At 36.6% G+C, this 27,930-nt stretch overlaps 1 protein-coding gene across 4 annotated transcripts in view; it reads right to left on the bottom strand.

Annotated features, from left to right (window-relative positions):
• Positions 1-27,330, bottom strand: part of SLC1A3 (solute carrier family 1 (glial high affinity glutamate transporter), member 3) — a 57,668-nt gene extending 30,338 nt beyond the window's left edge. For 3 of the 4 annotated variants that reach the window (XM_010020299.1, XM_010020302.1, XM_010020300.1), the window contains exons 1-2: positions 27,150-27,330; positions 8,951-9,088 (exon numbers count right to left, since the gene is read on the bottom strand). In XM_010020299.1, coding sequence (XP_010018601.1) covers positions 8,951-9,088; positions 27,150-27,330 — 319 coding nt within the window. The remainder of the gene's footprint in view (positions 1-8,950; positions 9,089-27,149) is intronic. The other variant, XM_010020301.1, reaches the window with a different exon arrangement.
• Between the last annotated feature and the right edge of the window lie 600 nt (positions 27,331-27,930).

Below are 27,930 nucleotides of genomic sequence, written 5' to 3'. Positions count from 1 at the left end.
GTTTTTACTTCTCTTTGTAGATCAACCTTGGTATATATGGTTTTGATAGACTATAATGATACTATAACTAGAAAGAACACATGAATTTTTGTATCTATTGAGCTGAAGAACCAGAATTTAAAAGCTTACCATCCCAGGTGCTTTTCTTACTGTTTTGCTAGATATAACTGTCTTCACATTAGCAGGAACTAAAAGTCTGTGGTGTATGAAACTGCTCTACTTTGCTAAGTATGCAACTTTCTGAGGAATCTGTGTTTGTGCTGATAGCATGTGTCCCTCTGTCCCTCTTTCAAATGGAAATACCATGCTTGACAAAGATGAATGCTTGGTCAAGATCAAAAATGCTAAACATACAAACTTCATTTTCCTGAGAAAAAGATACAGGTAATTCAAGAAAAGCCAGCCTTGAGAACAGGTTGTGGCCTGTAGAAATTTCTTTTATCCCATTTCTGGAATTCAGATGGTACTCACTACCTTCCAGAGACACATAGATGGGCTTTTAGGTAAAATCAATTAACTTTGCTGTGGAATGTATCTGCGACATCATTCAGTCAAACCTGGAATGATCAAGTCATAAAGAAAATCAAAGGAAAAAGGCCTTGTGTAAATGGGGAAAAAATGTCTTCAGGGTGGCCCAAGTAAAATATCTGAGGAAGAATCCACTCATAACTGGCAGAGTATACCCAGATCTATCCATAACTGATGCTTTCTGGAATAAGCCATCACAACAAAATCCAGTAATTCATGAGGTTGGTGGTATGTTACAAGAGTTTTGCATCAAACTTTACCAGTACAACAGCACCCTGGACTCGCTCTCATGAATAAAACCAGATCTGACTGTGTGAGCCTGAAGAAGTTAGTATCAGGAGACTTTCCAGCCAATTAAAAGAAGATGGTAATTCTGTGAGGAGATTCTAGGTTTCACCAAACATTTTGCTGTGTTCAAGACTGCCCCATGATGGCTGTATCTCTACAGTGAACTCTCTGTTGCATTTTGAAACTGTTAACTTCTGGCTTGTGAAACTGTACAAAGCAAGTTGTGAGCTATGTGAAAAAGTACATCCCTTTATTATAAATGTGCTCACTACTTATTTAATTCAACCTAAGTATTTCATATTTCCCTAACTGTTTCATATTTCCTTCATTGTGTAAAATAATTATGAGATAAACTAATAAATAGTTACTTCATCTAAGCCTGTACAAGTGATTAATATTTTCTGTGGACTTTTATGGCCATCTACAGCTGTAGCTTTTTCAAGCCATAAAGTTGCAGTCTGTTTAATCCCTCCTTGCATTTCACTAGCATTCCATTCCACAAACAAGCTCTGTCACCTTCTCCAGGCTGTTCCCAGTGAGTCTGAAAATTCTTGCCTGTGTACTAATGGCCAGCTGAGAGCTTATGATTACATATAATATAGGTGTAGTATGTTCCCCTTTCCCAGGTGTATTACTTTGCACTTGGCACCATTCTAATTGATCTGTCACATTATCACTGAGTCATTCATTAGTGACAACATTGTTCTTTACAGTTTCAGTCTTCAGTATCCTGAGTAAAATGTTTGCTTTCAGTGTCCTAATTCCCAAAATGCTGAGGAGACTTGGGTTTGCATTTTGGCCATTTTGCTGTACAAAATACACCACCAAGTCTTTTCCATTTACAATCTAATGATGTGGCTGATTTTACATTTTGTAACTTATTTTTTTTTTTTAATTTTCAGGTGTACTGTTTTTCTTGTAACCAATTCATATTTGTTTATATTAAACTCAAAAAGCTGCTCTGAGTTGTACCTAAGATATTTTAGTCCTTCTGCTTTTGATTGAAATAGAAATGTTAATAAAGAGACAGTGCAGATTGACAATAGTTCATCAGCGCTGAGGCAAAATGCTTTAACCCTTACGTGTTCTTTCAAATAGTTTTTGCTTTTTGTTTTGCCAGTGACTTGCTGGTCAGCAAGAAAAGTCTTGATGTTCTCCTTTTGAACTAAGATAAAAAGTCAAACTAAGTCTTTGTGGATGGCAGGTTGTTACCTATTACGAACTCAGCTGAAATCCCACGCCAAATACAAAGTGAATAGAAGTGTTTAACAACCAATTCAATACTTTGTGAAACAACTGAAAGTAGTGGTCCACTAAGAAAAGCTGTATTTTGCAATGAAACTGAAATCAGCCATTAATTAATGGCTTCTAGCAGACTGGAATTATTTTAGAGGGCTTTTTTAATTTTGCTGTCTAATTATTGTATTTTTTGCTCTTGAATACCCTTGCTGTCTGTGCATTACTGCTTGCAGAGACTAAGACTTCAAAAACCACACTGCTGTGTATTTTCCACTGTATACTATGCTTACATTTTCTTTTTTAACATATAATAAAATTTTATTTTATAGAATGTCATTATATCCACTAATTTAATCTCTATTCTTACTGCATTCTAATTTTTAGTGAGATCTGGGTTTGCTTAGCGCTGATCTCTCAGGCTTTTGTGAAAACAGATTGCTGTGTGCTTCCTATTCAAAATTGATTCAGAAATTGTTCAGAATTTAGTTGTATTTTCATTTTATGATCCTTTTGTAGCTACTTGCTTTTGGTATTTGCATAGATTAAAGTATATAACACTTTCTAAGTCCCACCCAAAGCTGTATTTATTCTACAAATATTTGTGATGCTTCATTTTTATTTTCTCACATCCATGACTTGCAACTGGGTATAGTTTTTTTCCTCTTGGAGCACTTTTGGAGCAAAAACTGGTTCAGGAGACATAATCAGGAATCATAGACAAACTGACTGCCAACATACACTAAATCTGGACACAGTTCTTTCTGTGTTTTGACTTGAAAATTGATGTTTCTAGGTGCTGAGTATTTTCCAACCTACTTTTTTTCCTTAATGATTTTTCAAAATGTAGCTGCTTGTTATCTAAACATTTTTTTTTTTAACTTTTGAAAGCTTTGTCAAAAATACTTTAGAACTACATGACATAATTATTGAATTTATTTTTCCTACATTCCATTAAAGACAGTGGAAGGGAACAGTACAAGGAGGTTCAAACTTTTTCATCTTTGAGTGCCTGTCTAAATAATGATTATTACAGGCTCTATGCCAGACTTTATAGGCAGTTGTTTTGTACAGTAACACAGGCACTGAACACACAGTGTTGGAAGTAGTTATGTGTTTGAAGTTTCATGTTTGTGCATTTTTAGCAGCTGTTGGCCTGAATCTACCATTAAGATGCTAGCTTGAGATGAAATTGTTACAGAACATAGATCAACACCTGCAATATTTCTTCAATTGTCTCTTTATCCCTACAGGAAATCCTGTTTACAAGATGCCTGGATCTTTACAAACTTAGCAACTTGCATGCCCACATTTTTAGCCAGTCTTGGCTTTAGGCACACACAAATCAAAGCATGAGTTTTCCTTTATTTGGGGAAAAAATATTTGAATGTTCAAACTAAATAGCAGCCTAATTGTATCTCAATTTGTGTGTATGAACTATATGAACTGAATCAGGAATGTTATATTTCTTAAAATGAAACACAGAAGACTAACTTCTGTTAAAATTCCTGGCATTCAGCTTTGTTGTGAGTACTCGAGATGTTGCACAGACACTGGTTTGAGGTCCATTCTGGCAGAATGAGTTAAAAGGAATTACTGCTGGCCCCTCCTTTTCCTCCTATGAGAAGGATAGTCTGGCTCCGTAGCATTTGTACCCCTCTCTGGTTTGCTGAATGACATTCAATCTGTTGAAATTACCATAAATATTTGTGGCTGATATGAGACAGCACCTGGGACCTCGTAGTAACTAATAGCCATTTTTCCACAATAGACTTGTCAGTGAGCAGACAGAACAACACTGGAACTACCTAGAGACTTCATGTATTATGGCTCCTGCTTCCGCAAACCTAGACTCAGGATGGATTCACTGCCACTTTTCTGGAGGGGTGTTGCACCGTGTGCAACATTGTGTGAGGGGCTTGTGTGCTCTGATGTGATGGTTTAGGATGAACAAATTCAAAATTCTTGCTCTTTATGTTTACTGCTATTAATTCAAGATGTTAATAAAGGACACTATAGTTGTCAAAACAAAAAATGCTTATAATTTATTAGCAAATAGGTGTTTTGATAAGATTTAGTAGCATCTGCATCCAGTTACACTTGATGGCTCATTCACTGCCTCATTCCAAATATTGGGAAGGCAAATATAAAACCTAATTTCTTAAATTTAATAATATGAGACTGTATTATTTTCTAGAATTATGTCCTTACAGAAGACTGGGTACAGCTGCTACCTGGATGTGGGAGGCTATGCCATTGTATAATGGCATACAACCTAGTTCCCTGTCATACAACCTAGTTTAGGCCCATCACATCATATGTTAACTTCAGGATAATTTTTTTTTAATTTCATGCTAACACATTCCTGTTAAACAGTTGTATGTAGTAAAAAAACATATGGTCAATTTACACATATCTGTTTATTGGTGATAGCATCACAGCTAGCTGCAAGCAGTCACTATGTAACTTTGGGTAGAGTGTTTCTACAGTAACTCTTTCAGTGATGGCCCCATATACTATTTTTGCTATAATTATTTGCTTGTTTCCCTCAGTACATTGATATAACTACACCAGCTATATACTTTGTGTCTGCTGAGTTGTGACAACTTTATCTATGATTTCCATTGACATTTCCATCATACATAGTCATCTTCTTTTCCTGCTATACACTGTGTGATTAAGACCCATTTGTACCATTTGTACCATATTACTGTTACTCCCATTGACAGTTTGGACAAACATAATCTAATGCACAGTGCACTGTATTGGTATTCATGATTGGGATCTTTGCTTGTTTCTGTTACTGCTGACCTGCTATGCATTCTATGCTGAGCCAGTGAACCTCGCTGTTTCAATCTTTCTGCATTCCCTTTCTCTTTCCCCAGTTTGGTTTATGTTAAAATAAATAAAGTATGTAAATAAAATATTTTTTTACCATTTCTGCAATGTGCAGAAAAATTTAGTCTCAGATGCTACGTGGCGTTTTTATGCTTTGCTATATTTTACCAGGCAAAGATGTTTGGAAGAAATGCACAGAATTTAATCCTAGTTTACTTCCATTTAGAAGTAGTCATCCCTGTACAATTAAATTCAAAGCTTCCAAAATTTTGGGTAAGGAGAAGCAGCCTGTCTATTAAACTGAGCTGTGACCAGAATATTACAAAAATAATATAATACAATTTCTCTAGTTTTAATATTTGTCAAAAATGTTATGGTCCAACTACACTTTTTATAAATACTGGTCATTTTTGTGAATGTGATTTCAGGAAATACGTAGTTTGGTTAAGAAAAGGTACCTTGTTCTGATGTCCTTATGTTCAGTCAATAACTGAAGCTCAAAGACAAAACTTGTGGTCCAGTTTTAAGGGCTGGAATTTCAATTTCAGTTCAATTATTATCATACACATATGTATTGTTGTTTTATATACCTTTTATGGACAATGCATATTTTAAAATAATTGTGTTAAGCAATTTTTTTATGTCGAGTGCTTCAAGTTATAGTGAAGTCAGAAGATATAAAATATTTTTAACTTCTATAATTACTGCAAATTCAAAACAGAAATGGAGCAAAATTGTCAGCCTGATTTTATATTCAGGTCAGATTTGTGAGTGAAATAATCCAAATGGGAATTTCACCAGTTTCTTTGGTTATTTATGCTGCCTCCCATATACTGTGCTTTAATTTTGCATTTGACTTTTTAAGACATACTTACTGGGTATAATGACTTAGGAGTTTTCCTATTTGAAAGACCATAGAGAATGAAGAGAAGCAACCACAGAGTATGCAGTTGGCTTTGTGTCTAAACCACAAAAGATAAAGACTATAGATATTTGTATAATCGTATTTTCCTATAAACAGTAAAAGATGGTGAAAGGTATGCAAATAAACTCTCTTTTCTCCCAAGCAGATGTTAGGACATGCCTGGTAACATACACATGAGAAGATAGAATCTCATAGAGAAAACTGCATACTTGCTTGAGCCACATGCAATGATGATAAGTCGTAAGATGAATGTGAGTTAAAACTTCTGAATGTGATTCTCTATTGTTTTTTTCATGAATGTACCAAAACAGCCTATAGAGAAATGTGACTGGGTTGACTTCATCTTATATAGTTTATTTTCCTAAGATTCTGTGAATAACTGTCAGAACTGTTTACCTGCATAGCAGAATTCTTCAGTTTCTCAATTTATCTCTCATTTACGCATCAGCCCATAGCTGTTATAATTCTTAATTTAGTTTAATTTTAATTTCTTTGACATTCACAAAATTTGCCAAGCAATATAACTATTCCCAGCCTATTTCTAGCACCTCAGAGACCATATGTTCTGATATTGTCATTACCAGTTGAATTGAGCACACTTACATATATACCAATGGAAACCTAGGACATCATATCTGGGAGATACAGTCATGCCTGCCAACAACAAAAGTATTTATTCAGAACTTTCACAGTTGGAAGAAACAATTATATTATCAGTGTTCAAGACCCTGGAGGAATCCTTTTGAGGTTAGTCAAGAGGCATCCACTTTACTTTGCCAAAAAAAAAAAAAAAAATACAGGAAATAACAGATTTGGCTCATGTATGCCAAGAATATCTTAAGACTGACTTCAGAAATGTAAGAATTATCCAATAATGTGTAAAAAAAGAAACCAATAGCTTCTATTAAATAGCATAGTAGTAGACCTGTAAAGATTACATATAGTTCTTTATTATTTAGATATTCAATTATACCTGTATTTCTACTTGAGTGTGATAGTTCTGCAGCAAATATGTAAAAGCATCTTTAAAAAAACCTAATGTGTACACTCCATGAGGTATTGTTCAGTGTAGAAAACAGGTTTTTCCACAGTTTTAAGCAACAACTAGGAAAGTACTTCTAAACGCATGAAAAAGACACAGCTCTGTTGTATTTAAAGATTCTTTTAAAATTATGAAATCTGTTGTTTGTGAATTTAATTGAGTTTTCTGTGGTTGTTCCCTGCTCAACTAAAGAAGTGTAAAACGTTTTCACCTTGCAAATTACCATCTCAAATTCAAAAGGAAACTCTAAGAATAATCCACTTCATATTACAAGGCACTGGTATGCTAATAAGACAAATCTTATAGATAAGATTTCCGTTTGCCAATACTTTATATAATAAAGAAAATTATTGTTATGAAAAAGGCACAAAAAAGGATAAAGAGCTCCAAAGGACTTAAAGGCGGAAAAAAGCCATAAAAAAGGAAGGAATTGTTTAAATCCAGAGATTGAAGATTCTTTTCAGAATAGAAATACTTAGAAACTCATTGTTCTGGTATTTCACAAAATCCCTACAGAGATGTGGTGATATAGCAAGTGAGCTTGGTTTATCACCAGACCAGTTCCTTGTGACTCTGAGGTGGTTTTGCTGATCTCTACCTGAACAAAGTGTTTGTACTTAGAATTAAAGTGGATTCAAATCCTTGCGTAGAATGATCTACCTAATTTCCTGCTTCACCTTGGGTTCTCTCAGAGAACCAGTGTCCGGATGCAGTTACAAGAAACTGTGCAGGTTAATTGTTCTGCAGTAACTCATCCTACACAATGGAGCAGCAGTGCCAGTCTCAGCTGGAACTGAAAAAGGGTGAATGTCTCTCTTTTTCTGTTCTAAGTGGTTCTTCTATCAGCATCCTGCCAATCTAGGGAGTTCTGCATGTGAAAGGGACAAGAAAACAGCAAGGAGATATACATGTAATAAGGTTATACACTTGTTGGTAATTAACCCTGTCATGTTTCCCCAACAAGATTTATAAATTCCTCTCTGGTTTCAATGTTGATTATGCCTTCAGTATCTGTATAATATGTGTGTATAGAAACAAGCTTTACTTTCTCCTTGAAATGTGTGAAGGCAAATGATTTTGTAGCTGTGAATACCCTAGTTTGCTCCTGTTGTATTAACAGCTTATATACATACATACTATTTTTCGTGTCTGTGAGGACTGTGTCTATGCTCACTTGCATTTGTAAAAGGAGATCTTAATATTAAAATATTTGACAATCAATGAAATGAAGAAAAGCTTATAGTCTCTGGATCTGCTGACAATTAAGGAGTGTTTTAGGTCTCTAGAACCTAGGACTGCACAGTGGGTGGTTTTTAATTAAGTTCTCCAAGCTGTACCACTGATTTGCTGATAAACCAGTGTCCATGCTTTCTTTTCTTCAGATAATAAATACAACAAATACGTCACAGGTACATCCTGAACATTCATAAAAGATCTGAGAGCTTTTCCGTGAAACTTAGAAACTTAGATGGAATGACAAGGCACATCATAAGAAATTAATTATTGTATTTCTAGCTAAAGGAACAACTTAGTAAAGAGGGCTTGAAATTTAACAGAGTTGCTGAGCAGAAAACAGGAAAAAAGAACTGATGAAATTAAGTCTCTTCCAAACTATCTCTATCACTTATTTTTTCTAATGTGTTGCTAAAAGATTGGGAGATAAATAGAGGTTTTGCAGATCTGGGTTTACAGACATGGGTTACCCAGCCCCGCAATTCATAGTTTAAAGTTTCCTTGGTCTTGGGAGTAATTTTCTGAGATACGTTATCTGTGATAACAATAGGACAGTGTGGATGAAATATCTGTTCAGATATTAAGAGAAGAAAGAGGAGTACAGAGTCAGCTTCATAGAACCTACATATAGTAATTTGTCCAGTTAGATTGCCTTGGATTTGCTTTCTCTTAATTTTAATTTTTAATATTAATTCAAACTGCTTGTTATATTGTCTCTAAACCAGCAAGAGTAAAGGTATCTCTTTCTGCAGGTTATGACACTTCTAGGACATGGAAAGTGCATTTATTATGATTTGGTGTGTGCATCTTCATAGAACTATTTAAAGAACAAAATAGAAAGGTTCTTTTCTATTTTTTACCTGTGACTAGACTGGACACAATCAGTGGCAGGACCAGCATTTGCAGCATTCTCATGAGTAGTTCTCCTGGAAATGAAAAGTACTTGACTTCCCGATAGCTCATCTTATACGATCGGAGAGAAAATCCAAGGATTACACCTGAAGAGAGGGAAAAGACATCATGACTTACTCTTCTAAAGTAGTAGTAACATCTGAACATGAGTATCTGTATAGTACTAACTTGGCATATCTGATTGTAACATGCAGTTTGTATTATGTCCCAGATTGCAGTCCTGATTTGTTCTCTCAAATATCAACTACTACTAGGATGATTCCTGCTAGAATTATTACATTATTTTTCACTGTAACAGAATCATGAGGTTATTTGTGCTGCTATTTTTTAAAATCTGGATTAATGTCAAAGGTATGTCTTAAGCAGTAATGAAAAGGAAACAGCCCCTGCTACTGCAGCCAAACACATTGAATTCTGGGATTGTGAGTGTAATCATATGTGAAATACATATACATTCTAGCTACCAACCTTCAGAAGTCTTGTCCATGCCTGTTTACTCTGTGGGACCTAAGCCTGTAGATGAGCTCTGGATTGCATGAGATAACCTTTGCAGACGTATTTGAGAATCCCCTTGTGGTTAGGTCTTTACACAGCAAAACAGCATCAGGAGGTTAGTAGCTTTACACATGCCTACTTTCAGAAACACAAGCACTTGCAAAGAAGCAGCTAATCAGGGTTGGAAGGTCTTGTTGGATGATCAACTGGTGGGTTTCAATGCCTGAGGGAGTGGAGCAAGAAAGTGGATCCATTTATCTTGCTGGGAACAGATAAATGGTATTTGAGGTATATTTACAAATGGAATCCACAGATGGGCTGATGTGTGGCCACCTAAACCTCTCAGCTAGAACTTTGTGTATTTTGTCCTGTACTTGGTACCAACTGCTTTATTTGCTTATTTGGTTAATTATTCGGTTAATTTACATAAATAGTAGCAATTTACTAAAAAACGGTTTGGTGTCTATCTGATGTAGTTCTTCTATATCCAGCCAGGCAACACATTTTAACTATACAGATGGTGAAACTCAACTATCCCTCCTTCCCATTCATGACTTCATGTTCTTCGCCACTGTCTAGCACTGGCATTTGTATTGACTGTGGCTGTAAAGAAAGTCAAATCAGAGAATTGATCATGCTGCAAAAATAATTTATTTTTCTGGGTTGATTTGAAGCTAGGTCAATTCCCTGAGGTAATTTCTTTGCATGGCTGCACAAGTGCTGGTACCTTCACAGGGAATAGGTAGAACTGTGCCTTGGAGAAGAGCGGAACTGCCCTTTTTGGCAGATAGACAGATGAAACTGAATCCAGAAATGTCTCGTGTAGGACAGAAAATCTCAGTGTTCAAGGATGAGAGAAAAGTGATTAGAGCACAATTGGAACCAAGCATGGAGTTCACATTATGGAAAAGAGCAATGGGGCTAGAAAGCAGTTAAGTCTCATTCATGTTCGATAGACTCAGGTAGTCAAAGTGCATAATGTTTTTTTAGGTAAAAGTAGATCACAAAATACATATAGAAAGGGCCTCTGAACTATTCTTGATTAAAAGACCTGCCTTAGACTTTCCCTTCTTCTCAATAAGGTTTCAAATTCCACAGCAGTGTTACTCATTATCTTCTTTTTATATGGGCAACACATTTCTCAGATATAAAGAATCCATCTGGACCCTTTGTTTCTGCACTTAATGAGCACTGCATTTTGACAACTGGATACCAAGCAAATAGAGCTAGACCAGTTTCTTACTTAGGTCACAGTCCTGCAATTAGTTCCACATGAATTAATCTCTGCACTAGTACAAAGCCTCACTGAAGTTAGTAAGGGTTTCTGAGGCTGCTATAAGAACTAGTCCCTTATGCTATACTATAAGGGTTTGATTATCTGGTCCACTACTGTCCAAGCACTACAAAGTGGCCTAAGAGAGAAGGAGGGCCTGAGTAGATGGCTGTTTGAATTAACATTATTCGTAGTGAGAATAAGTTTCTGAAGTTCCAAGTAAACTTGTTGAGCCAAAAATTACTGCTTCTTTTTTGTCTGAAAATGCTCTCTGCATAATTATAGGGTTGCCCAGCACTGCAGTTTACAAAAAGAATTTCTGCGATGAGGAAAAAATGTGCCTGGTAGTGTATTTGTGGTGAACTGGGTCAACACCCAATAGTTAGTAATTCTTCAGCCTTAATCTTATCGCTGCTATTAATTTCTATGCAGTTATGCCTAAGACGTAAGAACCTTTTTCTGACTCATTTTCCCTGCTTGTAATATAGATGTAGTAGTGGTTGCTATCACTGATGTTTCTGAAAATGTCTTCGCATAGTGAAGCTCAAGAAGGAATCTCAGCAAATTATTTCCTCATTGTATGTGTGACAATGAAAGCAGCATGATTTTACCAGTCTCTCTTGATCTTAGAATATATAGAGATTAAACTTTATTTTTGGTTCTGAGTTTACAGACCTAGATACTGGGTATTACATCCTGTTTGACAAAGTTTTATTAAGAAAAATTATGAGCTTGAAACAGAAAAGTCAAACTTGGCAAGGTAGCTTTGACTTATTTGAATTCACTTCTCAGAACCAACATTCACAGGTTTTAAATAATGAGATTACAGCTTACAATGGTGATTTAAAGATAGACACAATGACAAAATATGAAAATATAATTGGGAAGTAAGACCTGGTAGGAGGTACTAAATCTCTGGAAGGTGTGTGGTATTTTAACAATCATCCATGTCTTTGTGTGTGGTAAGAACTGCGGTGCTTAGCACCCTCCCCGGTCAAGACTGGGAGAATGAAATACTGGAGCTGGCCTTTCCCGGTAGAAGTTTCAAGTTTCTGATTCATTCTGAAAATTGTAATGAAACAAAGCCTTATGTGAAACAAGTTCCCACAACCTGTTGTGCAGGTTTCTGTCTACCCTTTGTAACAGAAAAGAACAACTAATCAACGCTATCAGAACCTGACTTCTCAAATGGTAAATGGTGTACCATTTCTGCACCGCAGGGAAGAGTAGATTTCTCAACAGATTTTGTTAGGCTTTTTTCTGGACAAAAATCAGTAGTACTTGTTTAAGTTAAGGAGATTTATTCTATACATGTGTATAGTTGTATAACAGAACCATACTGCTGAATGATTTATACAGTTCATAATGAAGAAGCAAATCAGATTATAGTTATAAAAAGATTTTTGAGGTGTTCTTGTCAGTGATATATCCAAATTTATGGAAAAGTTGATTTGCAGACAATCCTGAGGACAGTCAGAACAATCCTGGAACTACACAATTTTATTGCATTTTTCTACCAATGTAGATGTTCAAAATAATATTCAGTTTGCATGAATAAAGTGAAGAGATGATGTAAAACTCAGAAGTAGCAGAAGGTGAAAATAATTCTGACAGCATGAATGGGATGGAAATTACTATTTGGGATTGTGTATTCCTAAAATAGGAAGACACTAATGAATGTCCTGGGGTTTTAACTTCTAGATGCTGCAATACCAGAATGGAAAAATAGTCTTCAGGTCAGGCTTTAAAAGCTATGGGTATACCTGTAATTGCTAAGAAACACACAAACTTCTATATGAAACTTCTTAAATGGATCAACATCAAAGTACGATGAAGTGAACATTAAAATCAGGGTCTGAAGGAACAAGACAAAAATATTTCTGTAATACACAGTTTTTAGGAATAGTTGTGTTATGGAGATATTTATTCTTTTTTGGTTAGGTTGGGTGTTTTTTTTTAAAAATATTATTGCAGTGATCTACCAGAGTAACTTACAGATAATTTCCTAAATTGAATTTGAAAACGAACTGTAAAATCCCCCATGGAGAAAATGACGTTCTTAACTGTATTTTGAAATGTCTTGGTCTCGAAATGGTAGAGAGCTGTTTCACATGAGTCTTTGTGTTGCATAAATGAAACAGGTTGCACACCTACACATAGGCTTAAAACCTCATGTCAGTAAAAGAAGCCAAATCATAGCTCTCTGAAGAGAAAAGATGGAGTTTTACCCAGATCTAAATGCTATTTCAAGGAGTTGGCATCCTTGGCATCCTTAGCAGATATAAAAGATTAATACAGCAGATTGTGGGGTTTTTTCAGTACTTCAAATAATTCATAATTTTAAGAGAATAAGGAAGCTCTAAATAGGCATGGTGTTTTTCAGTGAACAATAGCAGCAGTTTTGTTAAATAAGTGAAGTCTTGTTTTTTTAAAAATTAAACCTTATGAGCCTCTGGTCTCTATCTTAAATTTCAGAAACACAAGAGTGTGATCATACCTTTATCTGGAGATAATACCTTTTACAATCCCCATGCTTTCTGCTGTATTTTCATGCAGCAAGTAGAAAATCTGGCAGTTTTACTTTTTAATTGATCAAAAATCACTCAAGCATATTTCAAGAGGAAAATACTAGGTGGTGTATTAATGAAAGTGCAAGAGATGCCTTTTCTATATTAGTGCTTGCCAGCTCAAACAGGACACACCAGTCAGATTTACATACACTTCTGCTTTTTACCTGTAGATCTCAAAGCACTGTTAAATGAGACTAAATTAAATGAAATTAAATAAACCTGTTAAAGGTTATTGATAAAGACTTACTTTTTCTTTTCTAGCATGAAATACTAAACTTCATAAAAACTGTAAAAGAATACCTTAAGGTAGGTAAAATGGTGCAATAAAGTAATAGCTATAAATAGTAGTCTAGAAAACCTTGCAACCAGCAAGCAAATAACATATTGTTCTACAGCAGAAATTAGGCTAGAGCCACCAAGAGAGTCAGGCTCCTACCAGTTTGATGGTACATTGTGTATTTTTGTTAGCTGCCCAGCTATTTCATTCTTATGTTCCTGCACAGGTCTGGAATTAATGTTTTTGTTCTTCGGGTCATTTGCTTCTGCTTAATTTACCATTTTGTTCTGACACCTTTACTTCTAACAACCAATTTCAGATAAGGCCACAACTGTATGTACTTGAAACAAACAGGTAAGTAAATCCTCTAGTGATAAGAAATACTTCAAGTTCCCAACAAAATCACAATTGTTCTTTATCTCTTTCTTTGCTTGCCACAAGAACCGCAGGCTCACCAATTCACTTGCATGCTTTTGATTTTCATTGTTTCTTTTTCACCACAATTTTACACTGAACCTCTCACTTTCCCTCCCCCCACCTTGCATATCAACTGTTCCTTCTTACTTTCTGGTTTTCTTTATATAGGATGGGATGTATGTTCCCTTTGAAAACATTTTGTTGAACCTAAATACTAGATAACTAACCTAAATATTCAATTCCTAAATACTGCAGCAGTATTTTTTTTTTTTGTATCTGATTTTTCTGTTATTTTTACATCTTTGCAAAGACCAGCTCTTAGTACACTAATTATTGATTAGTAGCTAACTAGTTACTTTTTTTACTCAATTCCTTTAATTTAGGACTGCAACAGGGTTATGGCTGTTAATCATTTGACAACTACTTGTGTTACACAGTCATCACAGTAGAAGGGGACCTACAATGATCATCTAGTCTGACTGCCTGACCATTTCAGGGCTGACCAAAAGTTAAAGCCTGTTGATAAATGCATTGTCCAAATGGCCCTTAAACACCAACAGGTTTGGGGCATCGACCACCTCTTTAGGAAGCCTGTTCCAGTGTTTGACCTCCCTCTTGGTAAAGAAATGTTTCCTGGTGTCCATTTTAAACCTCCCCTGGTGCAGCTTTGAACCGTTCCCATGTGTCCTGTCACTGGGTACCAGGGAGCAGACCTCAGCACCTCCCTCTCCACTTCACCTCCCCAGGAAGCTGTAGGGAGCAAGGAGGTCATGCCTCAGCCTCCTTCTCTCCAAACTAAGCAAACTTGAAGTTCTGTACTTCAATGTACTTGTACTTGCCAGGTACTGAGATGAGTTCATTCGGCTGCTAAACCAGGGAGGAACTATTTTTTACTGGGTTAGTTTTCTGACAGATTAGTTCCCTGGACAGGTTTACTGCTATGCTAGATGATGGTGGTGATGTAATGGCAAGGGAGGAAAACAAACATCTTGGGGTTGAAATATGAGGCCAGGGACAGAGGCAGGGCTGCATTAATCAACCACAGAAATGTACCCTTAAGCAACTTTATCAGTTACTCTTCCTAAGACAATCCAAAATTAGAGCTTAAAGATAGCTTAAAATTCCTTTAATTCTCTTTTAAGATTCAGTTTAGAGCAAATGTTTTCCACATGAACTTGCTTCTCTGTTTCAGACCTTTAGAAGACCAAGCATCAATTTGCTTAATAAACTAGCTGTTACTCCTCTACAGCTCTCATCTGATAGACGCCCAGCAGAGACTCCACATGTATAGATGTATGTATTTTTGTGTGATATGTCATTTCTCTCTTAACTGGATGATGCCAATGCAGTAGAAAGATTAGGACTTGTACTGCTGAGTAGTTCTTATAGGTGGCTATACTGAAGTGGAATATGGCTTGATTTAGGCACAAATAGCTACCTATCCCTTGCTTAAGAGATACCATGAGGGGACTCACGGGAGAAGTACTACAGAAGAGCTGGATATCCTAGATATGATTGGGATCCAGGAGATCCCAATCCTATCATAAAGTCAGAAAATCATAGAAAAGTTTGGGTTGGAAGGGACTTTAAAGGCCATTCAGTTCCAACTCCCTGCCATGGACAGCAACACCTTCCACTAGACCAGGTTGCTCTTGGACACTGTCAGGGATGTGGCAGCCACAGCTTCTCTGGGCAACCTGTGCCAGTGCCTCCTAGCTTCCTACCCTTTGTAGTGTCTAATCTAAACTTTCCCTTTCCTAATTTAAAGCCATTCCCCCTTGTCCTATCACTGCATGCCCTTGTAAAAAGTCCCTCTCCAGATTTCTTGTAGCCTCTTTAGGCACTGGAAACTGCTAAAAGGTCTCCCCAGACCCTCCTTTTCTCCAGGCTGAACAACCCCAACTCTCCCAGCCTGTCTTCACAGGAGAGGTGCTCAAGCCCTTTGATCATCTTCGTGGCCCTCCTCTGGACTTGCTCCAACAGGTCCATATATTTCTTATGTTAGAGGGGGAGAATCACCTCCTTCAACATGCTGGCCACACTCCTTTTGATGCAGCCCAGCACGTGGTTGGCTTCCTGGGTTGGCTTTCTGTTGAACTTGTCAACCTGAGGGATCACAAGAGTGGCATGGTGCTCTCAGCTATCCTGAAGAGTGACAGACCTGCAGTGCTGCAGTCACTGTGCATCAGGAACACCTGCCTCCTGAACCTGACCCTGAAGATTCACTTTATCCAGTGAGAGCTATTACCTCTCAAAAAATCACATCAGACTTCTAACATCTCTACGCAGTTACGTTTACAGTTACAAAAGATCCAGAGGCATTTCATAATATTAATGTATTTTATGGGTATTTAAAGCTAGATTAACATAGACACTTAAGCACATAATTAATAGCTCAAAAGTAAGACACTCAAAGCCTCTGCCTTCCACTACCTAACTCTGGAGGTGCCTGAATTGAACCATCTTTATAACTGTAGCTGGGCACTTGCCCAGTGTCTCTACTTGCAGACACAGCAGGTCCTCCAAGTATTTTGTGTACAGAAAGCATGCAATTGCAACGGGGAGTCTGAAGCTGTAAGGAAGAACTGATGGAACTAAGGAATGAGAGGAATCACTCTTTTTTGTGAGGTACTGCGTAAGCCAGGACACTTTCTATACCAAATCTGAGGATACAACAGCATCTGCATTCCATTAAAAAGTTTTTTAAAACCCACTGAAATCTGTCTTTTGCTACTTAACTGGCTCCACTGTTACACTCATGTATTTATTTTAATTCTCTCTGAGGTTATTTTGTTCATTTGTCCTTCTTCTCCAATTAGGAGGTAATTTTCTTCCTTTGAGAACATGTCCAAAAGATTGTTCTCATTTTATCCAACTTCTGCTTCTTTGCCTTCAGTTTTTTCTTATTTTTTCCCTGTTTTCCTTGAACTGTTTCTGTATTTATTTCAAATCTTCTATTTCTCTGTCGTTGTTATTTATAAGACAAGCAATTGTAGGATTGTAGAGGATCTGGAATGAAGAAGGGTTTTCACTGCTGGCACTGAAGCAGACTGTTCTTAATGGAATAGGGACATCATTCCTGATTTCATCCTCAGACAAAAGACTTTATTGAAAGACAAGCTACTTATAGTTTATGTACTCTTTTTAGTCTCTGAGCTATAGAAAAAAAGAGTTTTAATGCACAAAATAACAAATAATTCCATCAAAATCCAGGATTTGTCTCTTATTATGTATATATAAAAGACCAGACATTCACAATATATGCCAGATTCTATTTTGTGAAGCATGATTTAGAATTATGGTGCTACTCAGTGCTTTCTAAAGTTACTGGGTTTTTTTTCATTCCTGGGTTTACTTTGCTGCTTCACCTTCTTAACTAATGTTAATGTTTTTACACCCATAAAGAGTAGTTCCCAACTGATAAGAAAGCTTCCCTCTTAAAGTTTAAATAGTTTCTCTCTTGCCTTTACATTTCTTCCTTCTCTGTTTTTCCTCAACTGGAAGCTGACATAGTCCTTAACAGCACCAAATTCTGTTTCTCTCTACTACAGTTTCAGCTGCCCATCTGCATTATTCTTTCTTTTTTTCAGTATTGTAACACTGAGGAATCACAGTCAATGAGACTGAGATCCCTCAGTGCCAAGAACTTTTGTGAACATGCTCAGAAAACAGAGCTCTGCTCTGACGAACTTCCAGTGTAGTTTAACAGAGAGCCTTAGGTTACACCTTAATAATTGCCTTTATTTGCTTTTTTAAAATCCACCTCAGACATACACTATAAAACAGTTCATTGTTAGCTGCTTTTCCTTGATATGCAGTTTTACACCATTATCTGTGGGACATTCAAATTATGCACTCATATCTCTATGGAACTAGCCCAACTTTTCATTCCTACAAAACCACCTGTTAATATAGCCTAGTGCTGAGAGTCTAAATTTGTAACTGAGATGTTTGCCACTGAACATTAACTATTTTGTTGAATCAAGATATGCCTATGCCAGAACTGTTTGGGTCATGGAACATAATTCACATGGCAGATTTTGTTATAAGATTTTAAAGAATCTTTTTTATCCAGTATTCTGCTGACACGTGAAAAAAACCTGGACAGACTGAGTGCAAGCGTTTCCTGCTGTAGAATACAAGACTTTTGTCATATCAGGTGTAAGCATTACCCCAATGCTTGATTTATGTTTGTTTCATCATTCAGTGAATTCTTTTAATAAGGAAATCAGGTTTATTACTAAAATTCATGGAACTGTATTACCATCTTTTTAAAAAGATAGCTAGGACGCTTTCAGTCCCTAGCTGGGTGATTTTGTTACTGGAGCCACTTCATCCCTAAAAGCCTCAATATGACTGTGAAACTATTCTTAACTTGAACCTTCAATCTGCTTAGTTTACTGGTCAGACAGCCTTTTTCAACACATAAACTTCCAGAAGTGTTTTATTTCAGTTGATTAAAAACAGGTCTCACACTCAGGTGAGTTGCAGCATATAGGACTAATTAAAATGTAGCTTCCATATAGGTTACCTCTCTTCTCACCATTAAGTGTTATTCAGAATGGCAGAATTTACCTATCTTAAAGGTCACAAAAAATGGAAAAGGGAAACTGGCACCTGGAACAATATTTAATTATATATTAAGTAACTGTATCCAACCTGTGACCTTCAAAGTCCCTCTAGATAAAAAAAGCTTAGTTCTGGAAATCTATAAAGTTAATGGGCACTTCTCCGTTTGTTTTGGAAGACTCTTCCCTTCTCACTGTTCTATTTGTGGTTTTCTCAGAATTCCCATGACCTAAACATCTATTTGCCTAATTGCAGGAGAAGTCCTCAGGATCTAGAAACCGAACGTGACTGACACATGCAGAAAATTACCTGAATTTGGGATGCCTCAAGTTCTTATTGTTGCTGAAAGGATTACTTCATAGCGTGAGGGGGCCTCCTTGTTATAAATGAGTACTTTAGCCATGTTTTAACACCCTGCCAACTTTTGCTCTCTTGACGTATGTATTTGCCTTTAGAAGTCTTGCATTTCCTTCTGCATGATGACAGAACTTTGAAAGGAATGGCAGAATTGCATCCTCCTTGTACCTTGTCTTTTGAAAGCAAAAGAGTGAGCCAATTCCTCAAGCACTGCTGACACCATTTCCAAGGTGAGGGCTCCTGTGCTTCTGGATCTTGACTGGGTAAAAATATCTGGCAGGGTCCTGACTTACTCAGACAGGAGTGGGAGTAGGAATGCAAACCTGGTTTTATGTTTGTTTTTCTCCTGGCAAGTTTTAGGCAGTTAGATACATGCTTGTGGACTTCTGGGGCCTTCTGAGTCTCCTAACTTTTACTCATGCCCTAGAAAGAAACCCAGATCTGAGATTTGAATTCCATATGTTGCTTCATTTGCTTACATTTTATGCTTTGAGGGACTAGATTGTATATCTACATTTGTTTAATGTATGCATTCCCAAGTAAAAATGATTTAAAAGACATCCAAATATATGCTGTAGTTTTATTTACCAACTGCCTTTGGTTAGCATCCACAGGAATTCCCTGATTATTAGTCCTGCTATACAAAGGCAATTTTTTTTAATTCAGTCCTTGTGAATGATAAAACCACAGTAGTTACTAGAGCCAGTGTGAAGGATCATCTTATGCTTCAGTGTAAACAATTCCTGACACTTCAGCCCCACCTTTCATAACATTTTTTTTTTTATTGAATGAATTTGGAGTTACGCCAACTTAAATGGTGAAAACCAAGGACACACTTTGTAACTGTCAAAATGATTTCCATTTATAATCTTCTATCCATGCCAACAGGAAACACATAAACATCAAATCTCAAGCAAGAAAATGCGTTTCTTCGATGTACAGAATTGAAGAATTCAAAAGGTGGATATAACTGCAGCTAAGAGAACAGACACATGGGAGAACAACCACAACATATAAGTAACTGCAATATTTTGTTACCCTCCTGATTCTACTGCTATCCTTCTTGATAGCAGTCTTTGTCTCTTTTCCTTCTACTAACTGTTCTCCTTTTCACTGTTGTACAGTTCACCAGACCTATTATTTTCCTGTTTGTTAAAAGAGTGCCTTATACAATCTATCTTCAAACGTACAAACAGTGACAGTACAACGAAGTCTGATCGGCTGACCTAATAATCCAGTTCTTAATAAAACTTCTTTGGAATCAATTCCATTTGTTTGTTACCTATTCTGCATATTTTTTCCCTATTCCATACCATTTATTTTTGTTGTATCAATGACTAAATTAAAACTCCTTGGTCAGGAGCCTATTTGTTTTCTAATATACAGTGTAGACACCATAGCGTATACTATGAATGACACAGCTGGAGAAACTGGTATGGGAGGAAGAAATCTTTTAGCTCATTATTTTTTTTTTATTATTATTTTTCACTTGCATTGCCTTGTTGTTCAAAGCTTCAGTTGAACTGAACTGTAATATGCTGAGAAAAAATATATGACAAAATATGCTAAATCACAAAGAATCAGAGAGTAGTTTAGGTTAGAAAAAACCTTTAAGATCATCAAGTCTAACCATTAACCTAGCACTGCCAAGTCCACCACTAAACCATGTTCCTTAGTGCCACATCTACATGTTTTTTAAATACCTCAAGGACAGTCAACTTCACCACTTTCCTGGGTAGCCTGTTCCAATGCTTAACAAACCTTTTAGTGAAGAAATAGTTCCTAATATCCAATCTAAACCTCCCCTGGTGCAGCTTGAGGCTGTTACCTCTTGTCCTATCGCTTGTTACTGGGGAGAAAAGACCAACTCCCACCTCGCTACAACCTCCTTTTAGGTAGCTGTAGAGAGCAACAAGGTCCTCCCTGAGCCTTCTCTTCTCCAGTCTAAAACCACCCAATTCCCTCAGTTGTTCCTCATCACATGTGTGCTCCAGGCCCTTCAGCAGCTCTGGTGCCCTTCTCTGCATCCGCTCCAGCACCACAGTGTCTCTCTTGTACTGAGGGGATTACTAAATTGTAATTTGATTTAAAATCTGGAAATCTGAATTAAATAAATATTTGAAGGGAATGCACAGTAAATGAAAGAAATTCGGAGGACAGGCAGAGGATATACACAAGTAATGTGACTCCATGGGTTATTTTATGCAGCTGGTCATTCCAGAGTATCTGGTATTTTTAACAAGGCATGGAAAAATAAAGAAGTCAGTATCTCTCAGCTGCTAATCTAGAAGCCAGTGCTACAGTCATATTATCATAATGCCTGAATTTATATCTTACTTTTTTAGCAGTCTTACTAACATCTAGAAGATCTAATTTCTTTATTTACCTCTCTTTAATGTTGATTTTTTTGGTATGTTTTTTCAAATGCACTTTATCTTAATTCATGTTAAAATATAAATATTTTGTAAAAATATTTTTTCCTCAGTATCATAAAATCCCTGGAAACTTTTAGATGCCTTATTATTTCAAGAAATTGTTTGAGAAATTTAAGCCTCATGAATAAAAGTTTCAAGAACTCTTAAACAACAGAACAGACCATCTTCATTACATCTTCACTGTGGCCAAGTCAAAAGCATTCCAGTACAGATGACAACTCATTCTAGGTTTACAATAGCTATGGTGCTAGTAAGGATCTAACAGTGTTAAACATTTACTCAGCATACAAATCATTGGCACCTTGCTTATGACTTTGTCCTGCTTTGCAGTCACCATAGTGACTGCAGTTCATTGCCTACTGAAAAATGGAAAGGACTGGCAACCCTAACGCTAGTTCATTTAATGAAGAAATGTCTTTTTAGTCCCTTTTGATGCTCAACACAAAAATTTGTTTGATGGTCTTTGAGATGACCACTGTTTCTGTTGTAACACAACTATTGATGGTGTGATTGCTGTATTCTACTGGCATTCAGGGAATTCTCTTGTAAAATCTCTGAGAAACCACATAAACATCCTAAATGTCTCCTGCAGTTACTGTATCACATTTCAGCCAGGGTAGGCTTGAAACCTGCTTTGTAAGAAGTGGCATTACAAAAATAAATTTAAATCTAATTTCTAGAGAGAATTTTGAGAATCTCACTTTCTTTTCCACAAGCTATATGAAGAGTGCAAAGAACATATGTTTCTCTGGATTGTTTTATGACCACTCAGACATACTGTTTTTGAGCACCGCTTTGCAAGTCCCCCGGGTTCATAGAATCATAGAATGACAATTTTGAGCAAATGAGAAGGTAATGAGTCTATATTTAGCACATTTTATATCTTTAATGTGTATATATGCACAGCTGCTCTCTCCAGAATGCACAACTGTGATACACAAATTAGCCACCTTTATTGTTGTTATTCTGTGCCATGTATGGCAGTTACACCAGAGTATACAGTAATAAATTCAGATTGTGATAATACACAAACATAGTTTTATTTTGCTGGTAACTGCTAAAGCAGTGTACAGTTCATTCACAGTCTGACTGGTTAGTTACTAGTAGAACTGAAGTTTTTTGTATTTCTATACTTTTTCTCCATTTTGAAAAGGATCATCTTTTGAATTTTTACGTGTTACTCTGGATCTTATGGTCTCTGTTTATGTTCTGTTTGGGGTTTTTGTCCCCCAAATCATAAAGATTTTAAAAAAGAATTAGGGTTTTGGTTAGCAATTTTTTCCAGGATATTAGGAAAATTTTGTCACTCAATGAGAATGCAATTGTGCTGGGAAGGTTATTTAGGAGAGCACTGGGACAGAGGCAGCCTGTGAGTTCAGCATAAATAGAACTAATTTCTCCTTCACTGTCCGCAAACTATCTTGATTTTCTTGTATATGTGTTCATCTTTTGTCTGGTATCACATTTCTTTCTTTATGTTTTAACATAGTCTCTCACCTAACACTCACCTCCCACAGCTGTTTCCCCTAGAGTGATGGATCTTTTGTCTGTTCTTATGCAAATTTTACCTAAGCTGCCTTAGGCATTGTCAATGTGGTCCTTCTCAGTGTGCAATGGGGTCAAATACCCTTCTCTGGGTATGTCAGCCTCATTTTTCAGTAGACACAGAGGATCTGCCAGGAGCAGAGAAGATGTCACTTCCACGCACAAGAGACTGTCCTTTTTTGTGGGTGTTACACAGGATTCTACCTGCATATTACAGACTTGTACCTCTTAGGACTCATTTAAAGGAGTGTGTTGATATGGGAGAACCTGCTATCCTGCATAGCATTTCACTGTTCAGATGTTTTAGGGTTTTTGTGGGTTTTTTTTGCCTTCTGTATTATGAAGGATCATCTTCAAGCTTTTATTAGCTCTTTGCTTTTTTCAGGGACACAGGGACATTGGCTATGCTTTCATCCCTCCTGCCTTCTTCCTGTACTTTTAACTAGCCTGGGTTTTTTCATAAAGATGTTGGGAAGTTTTGGAATCTTTGGAATCTATATGGTGCATGCTGTTGTAGATCAGATGTTGTTTGGGCCTGCCTACATTTCACCTCTATTGCGAAGTTGCCTGCAATTACAGAAGACTGGGTTCAATGAGAGAGCCAGTGCTGTGCTCACTTAGGTGGACAGGTAGCCAGAAAACAGAACTGGTTCTATCTCTGTTCCTGTTGAATGTCCCAGTGGACAACTACAGCATATAACTTTGGCAGCGTACAGAGGATTTCAGCTAAACATTTGGAGCTACAGTGATTTCATAAGTATGCAGAAACTGCATTTTATAGTACTTGCTCCACAACCTTCCTCTATTTTACCAAGCCCCTCAATTAAAACAGTATTTCTCTGTGAACAGCTTCTTAGGATCTCTGCTCAGCAGCTCTGTGTGTCTTGATCTTTCCTTCAGTACAAGTTCAGAATCCACAGGAGATTCTTTGGCATTTAGAACTCCTGCCAGAGTAAAGTCTGGGCTCCTGTGGCATTTCTTAAAAATTGGAGGTAAGTAGCAGAAAACCAAGACAGTCCACTGAAGGAAGGGTATCTGAAAGGAAGGCATTTTGGGGACAGGATGATGGAGCTAAGTAGCGTGGGAGAGAGGGCACAGCCTGAGATTTTGCCAGTAATTTGGCTAGCACTTCAAAGTTTGTAAGACTTCCTGCAGATTTTCCATGAGCCACCATGACCCCTAGCCTACCTTAAATTACTCCTGGTCATCGTGACACCCTAGTTTACCAGTGGTCTGCTTCCGAAATTCACCTCACATAACTGTTCTTGGCTATTGGCTCTTGCCAAGATCCACTGAAGAAAATTAATTTAATATTTCTAGATGTACCAGAAGAATCTGAAAAACTGCATCATAACTTACCTACTGACCATGCTTTTCCTGAAGTTTTTCAAACAACTTGAAAGTAGTTTAAATTTCACCAAAAGTAACAACAACGATGAGGATGACAATGTGCTAGATAGACCCTACCTATGCAGAATGTGAAGGCAGAAGGACTTTTCATGAGGTTTCAGGGAAAAGGAGAATAGTTCCAAGTAATTCTCAACATGAATTATAGCTTCTTGCAATTTCATCATTAGGCTTTCAAAGATTAATTGGCTTTGTACTGTAGAAGTTATTCAGGATAGAATTCATTTCAGAATCAGAGTAACAGCAGAAGTTGGGGTGACTGGCTGTATTTCTCCTTACTATGTGAGTGCCAGAAAATCTCTACTTTGTCTGCAAAATATCAGCATACATGCAAACAAATGCATGTTGCAGCTATCCACTTCGTAACAAAGTGCAAGTCTCCACAGACACAAACTCAAGCGCCCATTATAAACTACAGTCCTGTAACTGGGCTAAGAAATACGATCTTATCCACTTAACCTCTACCAGCATCAATCCTGCTTAGCAAAGCAGTTGGAAATGCTCTATTAAATAGGCTTTTTCATGTCAATTCCTTGACAAAAGAGGCCCGAATTAAATGTTTCTGAAGAAATGTTGCTCTCTTTAAAGCTAAAATTTTGCTTTTCCTGAGTTTAGTCTTTATGAAAATTGTTGGACTGGCAGCCCTAAAAACTGATGTAATCTGTCTGTTTAGATTACAGAGAGCATTAAGTATTATTTCTTGTAAATGATTCAAGCCTGGCCTGAACATAGTTCGGTTTGCACCTACACTACACTCACATTCAAGCATCTCTGATAAGCCAGCCCGTGGTGCTAATTGGGGGGTTAATTTCACAATGTTGATTGCTGTCTGCTAGGAAAGGGATCAAGTTCACCATCTGATTTTTCACAGATCACTATACAACTGAGAGGTGATAACGATTAGTCCTTGCCAAACTAGACAGATGGAGTTTAACCACTTACAAACTCTTCAGCCAACTGTTCCCTACTTTTGAATATTTCTACAAAAGCAAAAGACTCTCCAGAAAAATCTTTTTCTAAGCTACCCAGTGTGAATTTCCTGTTCTAATATATGTGTACTGTAAAATTACACCACAAATAAAAATGTGAGAAAATTTTGGAGTATTCTGTCATAGTAATGAGAAGACTTTTTTCTACATATTACACCAGATATATTTATAGGTTTATGAGCAGAATTGGAGCAGATGGCTCATCTGATGCTGCACATTTTCATTAGTTCTCCTACTTGGGTTCCAGCCTTACTGGTACTTTGCATTGCTGTAGGTGGTAGTGGAGCTGTGGGCAGACATTTGTCACTAGTCATCTAAAACTAATTGGAACATTCAATATCAGTAAAAACACTTGTCCAGCCTACATTTTGCCAGATTTATGGGAGTCACACTAGAGTTAGTTAGATGACAGTGAAGAAATTGCAAGAGCACACGGGTCCTGTGTGCAGTATTGACAGGTAACTGCCAGTAACAAAACTGCATGCATTTGAGGTTGGACAGTGTTCCAAAACCTGCTTAATTAGTTCTGCCCTTCCTGATCATTGTAGATAAAATGCTTAAATTCTTTACTTGTGATCAAATACTGTTGATAAATATGAGAGACTGACATTTCTGTTATAGCAATAAAGTGCTTTAGTTTACCAATATGCAAATTAATGTTATTGTCTCCCAGAGAAGGACCATCAAACCTGAAATAAATTTAAAATAATCCTGCAGATGTGGTATCAAGCAATAATAACGGTAAAGCCCTACAAATTTAATTCCTGAAAAAGTTGTAGAAAAATAGCAAGCAGATTTATATGTAATAGCATTAACAAGGACATTAGGGCCTACATAGGAGTAGGATATACACCTTTACTTTTAAGTGCTGACATCTGGATTTTCATAAGCAGATTCACTTTTATTTTCAACTAATTAGAAAATAAAAATAAAAATGGTACAGTAAAGCCATAATGTTCTCGCTTACACTAAAAAAATGGTATTTCATGAAACATATGGTGTCATTTAGAAAATCTGTAGTTAAGGGAAAATTACCAAAAGTGATAATGTAATTATATAAAAGAAAATTTGTTTTAAAAATTGTACATTTTTCTCAGAAGATTCTCTTTCTAAATGTGTGGCAATATTTTAAATTTACATTTTGGTGCATTCCAAATCTAAATGCTGTTTGATGTTCTGGATTCCTCTCAGTATACTCTAAGAAGGTATGTAATCAGGTGCTATCTTGCAGTCTTTTGAACAAGCAACATTGCTATTGTTGCCCCAATTGCATCTGAAAGATGCATGTGTAAGATTGTGAGTGACTGAGAGACCATAAGCTTGCACTTAAGTTTGATTGTTTTTCATTTATATGGGGAAAACCAAAACCACTAAGGCTCCAACATATACCTTTGCTTAGAAATGCCACTCAATTTCATTCATTAAGGATTTCTGTTTGCCATTGCAAGGTGTTATTTTTTGGTAGACTAGGTAAATAAGTTACATCCTGGGCACTTTCCAGCAGCTTGCTTAGATAGAAAAAGATTTCATTGAAAACATTCAATTCATTTACTGTATATGATTCTTTAAGAGAAGAAGACACACAACAGCTGATTTTTTTCTACCCAAATTCTCCTTAGGAATACTAGAATAGTTAAAATTGTTCTTCCTTAAACTGCAACATGCAGCTGTCAAAGCCAAAACTCTCAAAGCCAGAACATTCTTATCAGTGCAGAAGAATTTGAGATCCCATTTGTAATGCAAATTGCCCAGGCAAATCGTCATTGTCAAATGCACTGGAGAACAGAATATTCCTACTGAACAAATTACTCACCAAGAATCACGGCAACAACGGTGAAGAGCACAAAGGCATTCCTCAATAAATAACTTTTAACATCGTCCTTTGTTATGCTCTGCACTTTTTTTTTTGCCAGAAGTGTACGTTTCCGGACACCTTGTTGAATGCGCTCCATCCTACTTCCAGTTTTTGGGTCTTCTCCGTTACCTTTAGTCATCTATCTTGCGGAAAGTTTTCTCCTATAATTAACTTCTGTCAATATCCCTTCAGAAAAGTAGAAGACTCTTTTCTGTGGGAGGTACTGGAGAAATCTGGAAGAAAAGAAATACCACAAATTGCAGTAAGATTTTTAGAGGAATGATTAGCCATACGGAAGCAAACTTTCTTCATGTTTCAGTAAAACTTGTTTAATTTATAGTATCTAAGTTGTTGATTGCAGTTTTTGATACATGACCTTAATGACTGTTAAAGAACTCCGAAAGAAGGATTACATGTATTGATCAAATACATCTTGTGCCTTCAGAAATTAATCTGAATTGTTGTCATGCTGTAAAACCCAGAATTAACTTATTAAGAATGTGAAATTAGCAAAATATATAGGAGTGTAAGTTCCTATAATGTTTGAAACTATCTCTCAGGCTTGCCTTTCATCTGTTTAGCAGGCCTATATTATCTGAAAAAAATTCTAGCTCACCTTTACTTTAACCATTGGAGATAAATATTTTGCTTGAAATGGTACATTTAAAATGTTCTGCATTTCAGATGTTTTTAAATGGTTGAATGCATTGGCTGAATTCCTCCTTTTCACATGGCAAAA

This window comes from Nestor notabilis, unplaced genomic scaffold (assembly GCF_000696875.1).
Source record: "Nestor notabilis isolate BGI_N333 unplaced genomic scaffold, ASM69687v1 scaffold1728, whole genome shotgun sequence".
Lineage (NCBI taxonomy): Eukaryota > Metazoa > Chordata > Aves > Psittaciformes > Psittacidae > Nestor > Nestor notabilis.
Note: the sequence above shows the minus strand (reverse complement) of the source record. Positions and strands in the feature narration are given on the sequence as shown.